The 16,226-nt window shown below is 50.5% G+C and overlaps 1 protein-coding gene across 3 annotated transcripts in view; it reads left to right on the top strand.

The window, feature by feature from the left end:
* GALNT6 (polypeptide N-acetylgalactosaminyltransferase 6) overlaps window positions 1–16,226 on the top strand; it is a 41,036-nt gene that overhangs the window by 11,968 nt on the left and 12,842 nt on the right. For all 3 annotated transcript variants that reach the window (XM_012450230.2, XM_012450228.2, XM_012450229.2), the window contains exons 3-6: window positions 1,053–1,646; window positions 3,852–4,024; window positions 14,091–14,240; window positions 15,271–15,505. In XM_012450230.2, coding sequence (XP_012305653.2) covers window positions 1,156–1,646; window positions 3,852–4,024; window positions 14,091–14,240; window positions 15,271–15,505 — 1,049 coding nt within the window. In that variant the 5' untranslated portion in view covers window positions 1,053–1,155. The remainder of the gene's footprint in view (window positions 1–1,052; window positions 1,647–3,851; window positions 4,025–14,090; window positions 14,241–15,270; window positions 15,506–16,226) is intronic.

The following is a 16,226-nucleotide window of genomic DNA, read 5'->3' as shown; positions in this document are numbered from 1 at the left end:
CTCAGTATCCCAAAGTGCTGGGATTACACCATGCCTGGCCAAGAAATAGTTATAAAATATGTGTAGGGTATAAAGAATTACAGTTCACCAGCAGCCATCATCCACTTCGAGAAAAAAACACTTTGAAGTCCCCTGTTACCCATCTCTAATCCTGTTCCTTTTTCTTCACCTTCAGAAACCGATTATATCATTTCCTTAGCTTTCTTTTTTGGGGGGATGTTGTGGGCGGAGTCTTGCTCTGTCGCCCAAGCTGGAGCACAGTGGCGTGATCCCAGCCTATATTTTTAGTAGAGACAGGGTTTCACCATGTTGGCCAGGCTGGTCTTCTTTAGCTTTCTCTATAGCTTTATCACATTTGTATTCATGAACAAGATATTGTTTAGTTTTAGCATGTTCGTACATCTTCTATAAGTGGAACCATACTGTATGTATCCTTTCGTCACTTGCTTTTTTCACCCAACATCACATTCACATTGTTGCATGGAGAACTGGTTCATTCTTTGTCATCACTGTAGAGAACTGCATGGTCTGGTTATTTTCCACTTTATTTATCCATTCTGCTGGTGGACTTAGAGGTTTTACCAGTTTGTTGCCATTTTAGTCAGTGTTGCTATAAATGTTCTTGCACATGCCTCTTGGTTTGCATGGACCAGAGTTTGTCTGGGATATAAAACGAGGAGTGGAATTGCTGGCTCAGGCTGTGCTCATTTTAAATTTTGCTTGATAATACCTAGTTGTTTCCCAAAGCGGTTATAATGAATTCAATCTCATGAGTTTAACAATTAAATCTCATGAATTTAAGGATTAAATCTCAGGTAGTGTTTCAGTGTTCCAGTGACTCCAGATCCACGAATGTTAGAATCTTAGGGCAGGAAAGAAACACTGCCTCCAGTCTCCTCATTTTATGAATGAAGGAAATTTAGATGCGGGAAAGTTGTGGTCATTAAGGTGATGCCACCACTCAGCAACAGAGCCTGGCCTCGAACCCCAAGCACCTGACTCCCTCCTTACCCTGTCTTGGCTCACTTCTCTCTCGTCCCCTCCTTTCTCAGGCTGAGGCCCCAGCTTGTGGCCACCACGACATATCAAGCTATTTCCAGCGTTGGGCTCAGGACTCGGAGCTGACGTGGCTGCGGTCCCCCTTGGCTCTGGAGGATGAGGCTCCTCCGCAGACGCCACATGCCCCTGCGCCTGGTCATGGTGGGCTGCACCTTTGTGCTCTTCCTCTTCCTCCTGCAGAGGGATGTGAGCAGCAGGGAGCAGGCCACAGAGAAGCCATGGCTGAAGTCCCTGGTGAGCCAGAAGGATCACGTCCTGGACCTCATGCTGGAGGCCGTGAACAACCTTAGAGATTCAATGCCCAAGCTCCAAATCAGGGCTCCAGAGCCCCAGCAGACTCTGTTCTCCACAAACCAGTCCTGCCTTCCTGGGTTCTACACCCCAGCCGAACTGAAGCCCTTCTGGGAACGGCCACCACAGGACCCCAATGCCCCTGGGGCAGATGGGAAAGCATTTCAGAAGAGCAAGTGGACCCCTCTGGAGACCCAGGAAAAGGAAGAAGGCTATAAGAAGCACTGCTTCAATGCCTTTGCCAGCGACCGGATCTCCCTGCAGAGGTCCCTGGGGCCAGACACACGACCCCCTGAGTAAGTAGCACTCAGTCCTTGAGGGGAGACCAGGGCTTTGCTAAAGGCATGGCTGGTATGTCCAGGGCCACGGGTAAAGGGCTAGAGAAAGACTTGAAAGGGATTTTATGCCAGGCACACCTGTAATCCCAGCACTTTGGGAGGCCGAGGTGGGTGGATTACCTGAGGTCAGGAGTTTGAGACCAGCCTGACCAACATGGAGAAACGCCATCTCTGCTAAAAATACAAAATTAGCTGGGCTTGGTGGCGCATGCCTGTAATCCCAGCTACTCAGGAGACTGAGGCAGGAGAATCGCTTGAACCCGGGAGGCGAAGGTTGTGGTGAGCTGAGATCGCACCAATGTACTCCAGCCTGGGCAACAGGAGTGAAACTCCGTCTCAAACAATAAAAAAGAAGAAGGGGATTTTATAATATGGGCAAGGATCATCTCTGTGCCTCACTTTTTTCCCAGAACAACTATGCTGATCCCAGGGGTTGTGGTGCAAGGGTCAGGCCAGAGGCCCGGGGAGACCTGTTAGAGTGAAGCACAATTATGAAAGTGAGATAATGCAGAAGGGACTCAGCCTGGCACCAGGACCTGGCATGGGGCGACTGGGGAGAGCTGATATCAGGCTGTGGTTTCCATAGCTTTCCCCTCTACTAAGGCCTGCCCCAGAGACTGTGGGACTCTAATGCTGAGCTGTTTGGAGAGGGGACTTTTCTTGACAGCAGCCCTGGTGTTCAGAAATATCCTCACACCTCCTCGTTTCCTCCATGAAGGCCCGCAAGGCCGCGAATTGATTCCAACCTTTATTTAAAGTTTATAGCCTTAATCTTGCACAATGAGATAGCACTGGGATCTTTGAGCGGCAGTCTCTCCCTCTCATGCCTCCATGGCTACATTCCCATGATCCTCAAGTTAAAGACAGTATGTCTTCCTCACTTAGCCTTTGTCTTTTCCAGCTTAAGAGTTATACCCTATTTGGCCTTTTCTCAAATGGCAGCCCTCATCCCCAGATTCATGAGTCTTTAGAGCTGTGAACCTGCGGTTCTTGAGACTTGAGCCAAGTATTATAGCCCTAGAACAGGGGGCCACTTGGAGCTATCAGGAGTTCCTCAACAGAGAAGTGCAGTGGGGCCAGGTGTAGTGGCTCATGCCTGTAATTCTAGCACTATGTGAGGCTGAGGTGGGCAAATCACTTGAGCCCAGGAGTTCAAGACCAGCCTGGCCAACATGGTGTAACCCTGTCTCTACTAAAAATACAAAAACAATTAGCCTGGCATGGTAGAGCATGCCTGTAATCCCAGCTACTAGGGAGGCTGAAGCATGAGAATCGCTTGAACCTGGGAGGCAGAGGTTGCAGGGAGCTGAGATTGTGCCACTGCACTCCAGCCTGGCAACAGAGCAAGACTCCATCTCAAAAAAAAAGAGAGAGAAGAGCACTGGGTTGTGACAGCAGCCAGTAGAGGAAGCCAGGGAATCTCTCTGGAGGGTCCTCAAGAAATCCTCTGACCAGCAGAGGTCAGAAAAGGGTGTTAGGTCACATGATTCCTTGAGATCCAGGATTCACATATTCCCACCTATTCTCATATTCACATATTCTCCTGAGATGGAGTGTCAAGAAGGTAGCAGCGTGGCCATGTGCCACAGAGTGGCTGGAGTGGATGAGGATTGAAGAAAGGTCGCAGGAAGTTGACTGTGAGAGCAGTGTCAAATCACAGGGAGTTAATGAGAAATGGATTAAAGAGGAACTGTACATTGTAAAGCGAAGAGCCTTTTCTTTTCATTGAGTATGGAAATCATAGTCACTTTTCTCAGATGTCAAATTTGGCCTCTATTACCTACCCCTCTGGATTGGATTACATTTTATGCAGTTCACATATTACGGAGGAAGAGAGCCAGCCCTGGGAACTCCTGGTCTGAGAGCAGACAGCAGAGGAGGGAAGCAGGTGGAGGAGCCTCAGCATCACAGCTGGGGCACCGAGCCAGCTCTGCAGGGATGGATTTTGAAGTGGTTTGGCTCGAACCTGTGCAGAAGCTAAGGGTGGGTGGCAGATATCGAGGGAGACAGGAATGGGGAGCAGCTGTTCCCACCTGCTACAGAGAATGTAGGCTGCAGTTCAGAGGAGTGGAGGATGGTTTAGGGGAATCTCTGGATGGGGCCCTCCCACACCTGGCACTCCCAGGGCTCAGGAGAATTTTGTCCATACTTTCACACTTTCAGGTGTGTGGACCAGAAGTTCCGGCGCTGCCCCCCACTGGCCACCACCAGCGTCATCATTGTGTTCCACAACGAGGCCTGGTCCACACTGCTGCGGACAGTGTACAGCGTCCTACACACCACCCCTGCCATCTTGCTCAAGGAGATCATACTAGTGGATGATGCCAGCACTGAGGGTGAGGCTGGAGGGGCCCAAAGGAGGGGGCTGGGGTCTCCCCGGGCACTCAAAGGAGGAGGGCAGGTCTTTCAAGGGAGCAGGCACCACCTCCGAGCCCACTGCCTGGCATCACAGCTCATCATAAAGGCCAGGAGCAGGAAGAAATCAGGTCGGGGACAGATAGCCCATGCTTCCTTTGCGCCTCAGCCAAAGAGCTCCAAGGGCTTTTCAGCTTTGGCTTCAAGACTCCCTGAATGCTGCCAAGGCCCACCCTAACTCAGAAATGCTGGGAGAGCTGGGGCAGAAGGTAGGAACAGGCCTTCACCTCTGTTTCCTACCTGCCGTCCACTCTGCTGCTCTTGAAGACTCCCCCATCAGCCATTTTTGCCTAAGTGGGATTGCTCACCAAACTTCCAGCCTTCAATTCCACAAACATCTACTGAGTACTATGTGCCTGGCTCTGACCCAGGCAGAGGGGATCTGTCTCATGTTTCATCTGCCCCAGGCAGAGGGGCATGTGGTGTCTGGGGCTCTCCCAGGTTGACCTCCTGTGCTCAAACTCCCAATAGTGAGGGCACCCACTCCAGCAGAGCTGCTGCCTGTCCTTGCCTTCCCCCAGCCTCCCTCCTCCCTCTAGGTTAGGCTGAAAAGAGGACTAGGGCTGTGGAAGGGAGTGGAAGAGCGAGCTGAATGTGACATGACAAATGAGACAGATCCTGCCCTAAAAATACTAACAACCCCCATAGGTCAGAAGACCTCTTACAACACCAGCCACACTGCTGTGGCTATGATGCACCTGTAACAGGTGTGAGGGCATGGACTGCAGAGTCCAACACCCAGGAATTCAGATCCCAGCTCTGACCCTTCCTAGCTCTGTGACCTTGGACAAGCATTTGCCCTCCCTAAACCTGTTTCCTCTTAAAAAAATGAGGGCAGGCTGGGCACGGTGGCTCAAGCCTATAATCTCAGCAGTTTGGGAGTCTGAAGCAGGCAAATCACTTGAGGTCAGGAGTTTGAGACTCCTAGCCAACATGGTGAAACCCCATTTCTACCCAAAATACAAACAATAATTAGCTGTGTATGATGGTGTGCACCTGTAGACCCAGCTACTTGAGAGGCTGAGGCACGAGAATCTCCTGAACCCAGGAGGTGTAGGCTGCAGTGAGCCGAGATTGCACCACTGCATTCCAGCCTGGGCAACAGAGTGAAACTCCATCTCAAAAAAAAAAAAAAAAAGGCCAGGCGTGGTGGTTCATGCCTGTAATTCCAGCACTATGGGAGGCTGAGCTGGACAGATCACTTGAGCCCAGGAGTTCAAGACCGGCCTGGCCAACATGGTGAAACCCCATCTCTATTAAAAATACAAAAATTAGCCAGGCATGGCAGCATGTGCCTGTAGTCCCAGGTACTCAGGAGGCTGAGGCAGGAGAATCACTTAAACTGAGAGGTGGAGGTTGTAGTGAGCTGAGATCGCACCACTGCACTCCAGCCTGGGCTACAGAGAAAGATTCCATCTCAAAAAAAAAAAAAAAAAAAGAACAGTTGACTCCCTTACATGGTGGGTGAGGGATCTGATATAGGTCATAAATGAGATTCATGTGCCACAGAGTGGCTGGCATCAAGTGAGAGGACTACAAGCATGTATTCCATTTTATTCATAGTATGGGAACAATGCACCTTGGAGTAGCCAAGAGGTGCTATTTCTGCCTGGTGTGGCTAGGGCTGGTCCTCAGCAGAGGCCAGATTGGAGCTGGGCCTTAAAGGATGAGTGTCTAGGAGAGAAGAGTGGATGAAGGGCATTCCCACAAGAGAACAGCATAAGCACAGTCCTAAAGACATGAATCCGTTTGCTAAAGAGATCTGGTGTGGCTGAAGCTTAGGTTTGTTATAGGAAATGAGACTTAAAAGATGTTAAATTGGCTGGGAACAGTGGCTCACGCCTATAATCCCAGCACTTTGGGAGGCCAAGGTGGGTGGATCACTTGAGCCCAGAAGTTGGAGACGGCCTGGGCAACATGGCAAGACCTTGTCTCTATAAAAATTACAAAAATTAACCCAGCATGGTGGCATGTGCCTATAGTCCCAGTTACTTGGGACGCTGAGACAGAGTGCGACCCTGTCTCAAAAAAAATTATTGAATTGACATTCATGCCATGCTAAAAGCTTTTATTTAAAAAGAAGCCGGGCGCGGTGGCTCACACCTGTAATCTCAGCACTTTGGGAGGCCAAGGCAGGCGGATCACGAGGTCAGGAGTTCGAGACCAGCCTGACCAACATGGTAAAACCCCACTTCTACTAAAACTACAAAAATTAGCTGGGTGTGGTGGTACATACCTGTAATCCCAGCTACTCAGGAGGCCAAGGCAGGAGAATCGCTTGAATCCAGGAGGTGGAGGTTGCAGTGAGCCAAGATTGTGCCACTATACTCCAGCCTGGGCGACAGAGTGAGACTCCGTCTCAAAAAAAAAAGTAAGGAGGAGTCATTGAAATTGTGACCTCATTTGAGAAGGATGGCAGCTTTGGAGGAGGATAATCAGCAGGAAGAGAGGCAGAAGACTCACAGTCTGGAGAGGAAGCTCTTATACTCACTTGAGAGTAGGAGATGATGGGGCTAGAACTAGGAAAGGCTGTGGGACTGAGGCACCTTTAGGTTGGGAGTCTTCCTAAGCTGAGCCCTCCTCACAGGAGGCATGTGGTGTCTGGGGCTCTCCCAGGTTGACCTCCTGTGCTCAAACTCCCAATAGTGAGGGCACCCACTCCAGTAGAGCTGCTGCCTGTCCTTGCCTTCCCCTAGCCTCCCTCCTGCCTCTAGGTTAGGCTGAAAAGAGGACTAGGGCTATGGAAGGGAGTGGAAGAAAGGGCTGAGTGTGAGCTCTGTTGAGTTCATTTCTTCAGGAAGCTCACATCTTCCCAGGGAAGACAGATACTTGGCAGCAATTACAAAGCAAGGCAAGACCAGCCTGGGCAACATAACAAAATCCCATCTCTAGAAAAGGTAAAAAATTAGCAGGCATGGTGGTATGTGTCTGTAGTCCCAGCTACTTGGGAGGCTGAGGTGGAAGGATCACTTGAGCCCAGGAGGTCGAGGCTGTGGTGAGCTGTGATTACACCACCGCACTCCAGCATGGATGACAGAGTGAGACCCTGTCTCTAAAAAAAGATACAAAATAAAGTAAAATAGGCTAAGCACAGTAGCTCATGCCTGTAATCCCAGAACTTTGGGAGGCCCCAGCAGGAGGATTGCTTGAGGCCAGGAGTTTGAGACCAGCCTGGGCAATGTAGCGTCTCTACAAAAAATAGAAGAGTTAGCTGGGCACATTGGCATGTGCCTGTGGTCCCAGCTACTTGGAAGGCTGAGGTGAGAGGCTTGAGCCCAGGAGGTTGAGACTGCAGTGAGCCTTGACTGCACCACTGCACTCCAGCCTAGGCAACTGAGTGAGACCCAGTCTCTAAAAAAATAAATAAATAAATCAAGGCAAGCAAGTATCAGGGATGCGATGACAGGATCTAGTGGACAAGGAATGTATAGATTAGGCTCTGGAAAGGGAAGGGTGAAGAGTTTGGCAGAGATGGGAGGAGCTTGGCAGTGGTCTCTAGGGAATCTTTGTAGCAATGGAATGGGTGTGTGGAATGGGAGCAAGCATATCAGCAGTCTTTCCTCTCAAACTGGGTTCTTTCGTTATCTTTCTCCTCCCAGTCCTATGCTCCCCATCCTTTGGAAGCTCTTTCACCTGAATCCCTTATACTGGAGTGTATTAGTCCATTCTCATGCTGCTATAAGGACATACCTAAGGTCATTTATAAAGGAAAGAGGTTTAATTGACTCACAGTTCTGCAGGGCTGGGGAGACCTCAGGAAACTTATAATCGTGGCAGAAGCAGAAGCAAACATGTCCTTCCTGAGGTGTTAGGAGAGAGAAGACCCTGTCTCTACAAAAAATAAAAAATTATCTGGGCATGGTGGCATGCACCTGTGGTCCCAGCTACTTGAGAGGCTGAGGTAGGAGGCTCACCTGAGCTCAGGAGGTCAAGACTGCAGTGAGCCCTGATCACGCCACTGTACTCAGCATGGGTGACAGAGTGACACCCTGTCTCAAAAACAAAAACAAAACAATCGCCTGCCTGAAAAACCTAAGCTAGTTGGTTTTGTTTGTTTGTTTGGTGTGTGTTGGTGGCGGGGGGTGGGGGGGTCCTGGCCTTCTTTGAGAATCTGTTAAAATCCCTAGAATAGTATACACCACTGCCCACAACAGTATGCAACATCCACATTTTTGCATGTAATTCCAGGGAATTTGTGGACCCTAGGATAAACAACCCTACCCAGAAGGCTTTCAGACTCTAGAGATACTTTAAGCAACATTCAGTTCAGTGAGGAAATGAAAAAACCCTCAGGTTCATGGTCAGAAATCTGTGCTGTCCACAGCGGGATAAAATTTCCTACGCGTTTGACTGTTTGAGCAGATTAACCAGCTCTCATTACACACACACACAAACAGGTCTGTGTCTCTGCTGAAATACAATGTCCCTGCTCTCTGTCCTCCTCTCCAGGCACCCAGCAGCAGCCCCATGATAGTGAGTCTCAAGGTGTTTGATACTGTTGGGGGAGGAGGCCCCATGCTGAGCTGGGTGGCTTTTTCTTCCCCACCTCTGAGTCAGAAGCAGGGCACAGACCTCATTCCTGAGCAGCTAAGTCTGCATCCAGGGTCCCTCCCCGTCTGGCACACTCCAGTAGCTTAACTAAATTAGAGGGAAAAAAAGAAAAGAATGTAGGCGAATGGGCTAGTGAGTGAGTAATTAGGGAGCTCTTGTCGGAGTAGCCAGGAAAGGCTATTCTTAGTGCTCTCCACAAAGGGAGCAGCCGACAAAGAGGCCTGACGCTTGACTTGTTAATGAGGCAGAAAAAGGCAGTGTGGCTTAAACACAGTGAGCGACTGAGCTGAAAGAGTGCTGGTGGAATGGATGTAAGGAGGCCAGCAGGCCAGGCACGGTGGCTCAGGCCTGTAATCCCAGCACTTTGGGAGGCTGCGGCGGGCGAAACACAAATTCTCCACGCTGTCTCAATAAATAAATTAATTAACTAATTAAACAAATAAAATAAAAATTTATTTATTTATTTATGAGACGGAGTTTCACTCTTGTCACCCAGGTTAAAGTGCAATAGCGCGATCTTGGCTCACTGCAAGCTCTGCCTCCTGATTCAAGGGATTATCCTGCCTCAGCCTCCCAAGTAGCTGGGATTACAGGTGCCCATCACCACACCCGGCTAATTTTTTGTATTTTTAGTAGAGAGGGGGTTTTACCATGTTGGCCAGGCTGGTCTCAAACTCCTGACCTCAGGTGATACACCCACCTCGGCCTCCTGAAGTACTGTGATTACAGGCCTGAGCCGCCATGCCAGCAAAATAAAAAAATTTTTAAAAGGTCGGCGGGACTTAATTGTGAGACCTCTGTAAGCCATGGGCAGTGTTTGGATTTTTCACGTGTGTATGTAGTAAAAGGCACATGATATAAAATGTATCATCTTCACCATTTAAGTGCACAGTTTATTGATTTTAAATGCATTCATGTTATTGTGCAGCCATCACCACTACCCAGCTCCAGAATTATTGTTTTTATTTTTTGTTTTTCTTTTAATTTTAATTTAATTTATTTATTTAGATGAAGTCTTGCTCTGTAGCCCAGGCTGAAGTGCAGTGGCGCAATCTCGGCTCACTGCCACCTCCGCCTCCCTGGTCCTGCTTCAAACAATTCTCCTATCTCAGCCTCCCAAGTAGCTGGGATTACAGGCACGAGCCACCATGCCCAGCTAATTTTTGTATTTTTTACTAGAGGTGGGGTTTCACCATGTGGGCCAGTCTGGTCTTGAACTCCTGACCTCATGATCCACCCAGCTCAGCCTCCCAAAGTGCTGGGATTACAGGCATGAGCCATTTTTATTTATTTATTTATTATTTATTATTTTTTTTGAGAAAGAGTCTTGCTCTGTTGACCAGGCTGGAGTGCAGTGGCACAATCTCGGCTCACCACAACCTCCGCCTCCCAGGTTCAAGCAATTCTCCTGTCTCAGCCTTCCGAGTAGCTGGGACTACAGGTGCCCACCACCACACCCGGCTAATTTTTCGTATTTTTAGTAGAGATTGGGTTTCACCGTGGTAGCCAGGATGGTCTCGATCTCCTGACCTCTTGATCTGCCCACCTCGGCCTCCCAAAGTGCTAGGATTAACAGGTGTGAGCCACCACGCCTGGGCTCACAGAGTAGATATATGATTTTGAGAGAATTCTGCTTCTCATAGTAGCTGCCATGTCAAGAATAGATTGAGGACAGTGGTATAGAAAGCAGGAGAGCAGCAGACATGGTTGCTGCAGTGACCGTGGGGATGGAGAGAGAGAGCTGACAGTACCTGCAGATGTGCTGATTGTAGAAGGGGAGAAGAGGGGAATCTAGCACGACTCCCAGGTTAGAGCAGCGGGAGGGATGCTGGCACCGGGCACTGACATGAGGGAGGCTGGGGGGCAGATTTGTGGGGGAAATCCAGAGCTCGTTTTGGGCATATGTTGAATTTTCTGTTTTGTTCCATATCCAAGTGAAGATGGCAAGGTCAGGAAGGAAGCCCCGGGGGCCATCTGCATGTAGTTGATATTTCAGATCATGGGACTGAGTGTGGTGTCTGTGCTGGGGTCCTGGGGTCCTGTGGACTTGAGTTGTGAGGAGTGAAGCTGGGTTGGGGTAGTGAGGTATTGAACTTAAGTTGGAAGGCTGTCACCGGTGGGGGGTACATGAGAGTGTGTCTGGGCTCACTGATGCAGGCATGCTCAGCTCTGGTGTCCTCGGTTCTGGGTCTGCCCAGTAGATCCTGGGGTGGCACAGGTGGAGGACTGTCACAAGAGGCATTTCTGAGGGGAGTTGTCTCCCCAGAAGAGCTTGAGGCCAGAGACTGGGAGCCTCTTGGGCTGAGAATCCCTGGGTCTGGCTGTGCCAGACTGGAAGGAAGGCGTGGGAGAAAGGCTTTGTAGTGCTCGGGGGCCCCCTGAGGTTCACAGCTCAGTGCTTCACTGTCTCTCACCACAAAACCCACTTCCTATGACGTTTTGTCCCTGGGTTATCTCCACTACCGTGAACTTCCTGTGAGCAGAGCAGAGCTAGCTCTCAGGGAAACAGCAGCCGCGCTGAGGAGCCTGGGCTGCCTCCCTCCTTCCTGTCAGGCCCAGCACTGGGGGCCGCAGGTGCCCTAGGAGTCTCAGAGGGCAGGACCCAGACCGGGCCCCTCCCTGCCCAGAACAGCATCTGGCACCTGGCAGCATATTGGCAGACGTTTGCAGAGTGAGTGCTGGGCTGAGGCTGCCTCATGAGGCTAATTTTTAATCCTGAGGTTCTGGCCTCCAGAGATAAGGAGGCCATTCCTTATCTCTCACTCCATTCCTGGAGTGAGATACAGCCCCCTCCTCGGATGACCCCCTGAAGAATCCATTTATAAAAGAACACCTTGTTGGGATCCCCTGTCTATGCAGTAGGATCGAAGAAGCAAAAAGCTGGCCAGGTACGGTGGCTCACACCTGTAATCCCAGCACTTTGGGAGGCTGAGGTGGGCAGATCACTTGAGGTCAGGAGTTTGAGACCAGCCTGGCCAACATGGTGAAACCCCATCTCCACAAAAAATTAGCCAGGCATGGTGGCGGACACCTGTAATCCCAGCTACTCTGGAGGCTGAGGCAGGAGAATCGCTTGAACACAGGAGGCAGAAGTTGCGGTGAGTCGAGATTGTGCCACTGCACTCCAGCCTGGGTGATGGAGTAAGACTCTGTCTCCAAAAAAAGAAAAAAGATTAAATAAGGAAGATTAAATGAGGAAGTCACCATGAAGACACCTGCCTCACCCACACGGGTGCACACTCCAGCTCAGTGCCGGGTTATCGTGTGCATGTGTGCATGCATTTGCAAGAGATCAATTGTATGCAACCCCTAAGCTGCTTGATTTCAGGACCTGCAGTTTGTAGAATGCAGCATTCAGAGCAAGGCCCAAGCTCTGGGCTGATCCCACGGTCCAAAAGGGAAAGGACACACTCACAATTGTCACATCTGTCCCCCACATCTGAAACTGCAGGCAACGTCATTCTGCAGAGAACAGAACCATGGCAGAGATAAACCAAGATGGCAGTTAGTAAAACATAGCAACATTTGGAATACGGTCTGTTTCGAGATGGACTGTTTCAGAATAGAGCTATTGTTGGTTTGGTTTTTGTTTTTTTGTTTTGAGATGAGTCTCGCTTTGTCACTCAGGCTGGAGTGCAGTGGCACGATCTCAGCTCACTGTAGCCTCTGCCTCCTGGGTTCAAGTAGTTCTCCTGCCTCAGCCTCCCAAGTAGCTGGGTTTACAGGTGTGCACCACCACACGTGGCTAATTTTTTTTTTTTGAGATGGAGTTTGGCTTTTGTTGCCCAGGCTAGAGTGCAATGGCGTGATCTCAGCTCACCACAACCTCTGCCTCTCGGGTTTAAGTGATTCTCCTGCCTCAGCCTCCTGAGTAGCTGGGATTACAGGCATGTGCCACCACGCCTGGCTAATTTTGTATTTTTAGTGGAGATGGGTTTCTCCATGTTGGTCAGGCTGGTCTTGAACTACAGACCTCAGGTGATCTGCCCACCTCAGCCTCCCAAAGTGCTGGGATTACAGGCTTGAGCCACCACGCCCAGCCTAATTTTTGTATTTTTAATAGAGTCAGGGTCTCACCATGTTGGCCAGGCTGGTCTCAAATTCCTGGGCTCAAGTGATCCGCCTGCCTCAGCCTCCCAAAGTGCTGGGATTACAGGAGTGAGCCACTGCGCCCAGCCAGAATAGAGCTATTGTTAATGCTCTGAGGATTTCAGACTAAATTACAAGGCCATAAAGTAAATCCCTCTTTGAAAGGAGCTGGAGGTCTCAGTAGAGACATTTTCCCTTCAAAAAACTTTCCCGCTCCTCAAATCCAGGAGAGTTGGCCCTTGTGTGGGACCTACAGCCCGCCACTTCCTCTGTTAGATCACAGATCACCCACCCTGGAATTGCCCTTTTCCTAGTCAACCTTTCTTTTGGGTGGCTTGTTCCTTAGGACAGATAATCAAGCTGGCTGGGCTTTCCACTGTACCTGGCCCATGGTAGGCGCTGGGTGCAAGTGTTTTCTTAATGTAATTAAAAAGCTGCTGGGCATGTTTTCACCTTAAAGAATTCTATCTGCAGAGGAGGTTACAGAGGGAATTAGAGTCAGACATCCTGCTGCTGATCCAGCAAGCAAGGAGTGAGTCACCATTTGTGTATGGTTACTGTGAAGAGCCTGGGAGACAGGGAATCCTAGACATTGGAAAACAGTGCAATGGAGCTGCGGAATCACAGCTGTGGAAGATGGTGGCTGAGGGTGGAGAGACTGAGGGAGGCATCTGAGAGTCTCCGTCAGAAGTTTGTACTTGGGCCAGGTGCAGTGGCTCATGCCTGTAATCCCAGAACTTTGGGAGGCTAAGGCAGGTGAATCACTTGAGGCCAGGAGTTTAAGACCAGCCCGGCCAACATGGTGAAATGCCGTCTCTACTAAAAATATAAAAGTTAGCCGTGAGTGGCTGCGTGCGCCTGTAATCCCAGCTACTCGGGAGGCTGAGGCAGGAGAATTGCTTGAGCCCAGAAGGTGGAGGTTGCAGTGAGCCGAGATCACGCCACTGAACTCTAGCCTGGGCGACAAAGCAAGACCCTGTCTCCAAAAAAAAGAAAAGAAAAAAAAAAGTTTGTACTTGATGTGTGACCACACAAACATAACTCTAAGGTGCTGTCCCTGACATTAGAGAGGGTGCCGAGGTGCCCAGGCATGGGATCCAGCACTGCAGAGCCAGTGCTCTGGTGAGGCGGGTTTGACCACAGGCCACACTCCTTTCTTCCCTTCCCCATGTTCCCTGTTCACTTCCTTCCCCAGCTCCGGCTTCTGTGGAATGGCTCAGTGCAACAGGTGTGGGAGGGTTAAAATTCAGGCCTGCTGGAGGCCTGAGAGTCCCTGGGTTGGTGCCCACAGGGGATTGGGTATCCAACAAAGTGATGGACTGGCCACAATGACGCTGTCCCTTCCAGAGCACTTAAAGGAGAAGCTGGAGCAGTACATTAAGCAGCTGCAGGTGGTGAGGGTGGTGCGGCAGGAGGAGCGGAAGGGGCTGATCACCGCCCGGCTGCTGGGAGCCAGCGTGGCACAGGCGGAGGTGCTCACGTTCCTGGATGCCCACTGTGAGTACCAAGGTGCCAGCCTGGGTGTAACCTGGAGGCTCCCTCCCTGCCAGAATGAGCTGGGGCTGCGGCAGGAGCAAAGGAGGCTTGGGACTCACTCCAGCTTCATCTACCCCTTTCTCACCCCAATCCCAAGGATGTTTCATCAAGAGGCACAAACAGCCCTAAAACAACTGGTGACCCCAAAATCACTGGAAGTGTGCTCTGGGGCCTGAGACACTCATCCCTCCCCTGCCCTCCCCATCTGCACCTTGTTCTGAGCTCGGCCCCTTGGAGAGGCCTCCTGTTAGGACTGAGAACTGGCTTGTTTAGGGCTTTCTTATAGGGCCACATGGAGCCAGGAAGGCCTCCCTGTTGCCCAAAACCAAAACACTGCCCCACTGCTATGGGGAGTGAAGTCTTTTCCCTAAGAGTGGTGATATATATCAGGGAAAGCTCTAGACTTGGAGTCGGAATTCTCAGTTTACATTCTGACCCTGCCACCATCAGCCTCAGTTTCCTCATTGGTAAAATAGGAATGAGGATACTAACCTTACCCAACAGAACTATTACTCTCAGCACCACATGAAGTAACATATGCAGAAGCTGGCTGAAAATCTCAAAGAGCTAGACAAAAGAAAGAGATAATTATTCTACAATTGGGGCTGAAGCTTGACATGCAGATGCCCCTGGGAGAGGGAGCACTCTCTTCTGAAATCCACAGGAGGGCTGATCCAATGGGCAGGCTGGAACTCTGAAGATACAATCCAGGGCTTCCCTATGCTTTTGAGTCATCTGAGTGGACCACGCTACTCCCGAGACCTCCATTCTCCCTGCCAAAGCTGCCTCCGCCTTTGGTGGTAGCGGGGTGGTAGGAAGGTTTTAGGAAATCTGTGTGCTCCCTGCACTGTGAGGCTTGCTGTCCTTCTCTGCCTGTAACCCAGGAGTAGGTGGAAGGTCTCTTACCCTCATAGGCGTTCCCTCCCAGGATGTGGATTGGGCTCAGCTGTAGGTAGGACGCTGACTGCTGCCTCCTGGTTGGGACCTGCAGGTGAGTGCTTCCACGGCTGGCTGGAGCCCCTCCTGGCTCGAATCGCTGAGGACAAGACGGTGGTGGTGAGCCCAGACATCGTCACCATTGACCTTAATACTTTCGAGTTCGCCAAGCCCGTCCAGAGGGGCAGAGTCCATAGCCGAGGCAACTTTGACTGGAGCCTGACCTTTGGCTGGGAAACGCTTCCTCCACATGAGAAGCAGAGGCGCAAGGATGAGACCTACCCCATCAAGTAAGGACCGCAGCCTGGTGAGCCCCCAGCCTGGCCCCAGTCCTACCCCATTCCAGGAACCTGTGCCATCTCATATCAACATTTGTTAGGTGCTCTGTCAAGTACTTGACATACTGTATTTCATCCTCACTCCCTATGAAGTAGGTACAGTGATGAACCTGGTTTACAAGTGAGAACTCTAAGGCTCATAGTGATAAACACTGACCTAAGATCATGCAGCTAGCAACAGTGAGCAAGGACACCCTTCCCGGCCTGTCTAGCCCTAACTGTGGCACTGCACGGCCTCACCCATGACAGTTTGCTCTTATTCACCACTTACCGTGTGCCAGGCACTGAACTGGGCTTTACATTCTTTATCTAGTTTATTCCTCCCTACACAGAAAAGGACATGGCCGGTGCTTGCAAATGGGGCAGGAGCTGTGATGGAGGCCATTGTGGAATAGTCTCTGTAATAAGAGGGGGTCGTGTGTGCCCCCAGGTCACTGTCTTTGTAAAGACTGAGAATATACTATAAGAAAATAGAGGCTGGGCAGGATGGCTCACGCCTGTACTCCCAACGCTTTGGGAGGCCAAGGCGGGTGGATCACCTGAGGTCAGGAGTTCGAAACCAGCCTGGCCAACATGTTAAAACCCCATCTCTACTAAATATACACAAAATTTGCTGAGCGTGTTGGTGGGCGCCTGTAATCCCAGCTACTCAGGAGGCTGAGGCAGGAGAATT

This window comes from Aotus nancymaae, unplaced genomic scaffold (genome assembly GCF_030222135.1).
Source record: "Aotus nancymaae isolate 86718 unplaced genomic scaffold, 86718_ANA_hifiasm-v0.15.2.pri h1tg000016l, whole genome shotgun sequence".
NCBI classification, from domain to species: domain Eukaryota; kingdom Metazoa; phylum Chordata; class Mammalia; order Primates; family Aotidae; genus Aotus; species Aotus nancymaae.
This window is presented reverse-complemented; position numbering and strand designations above follow the sequence as displayed.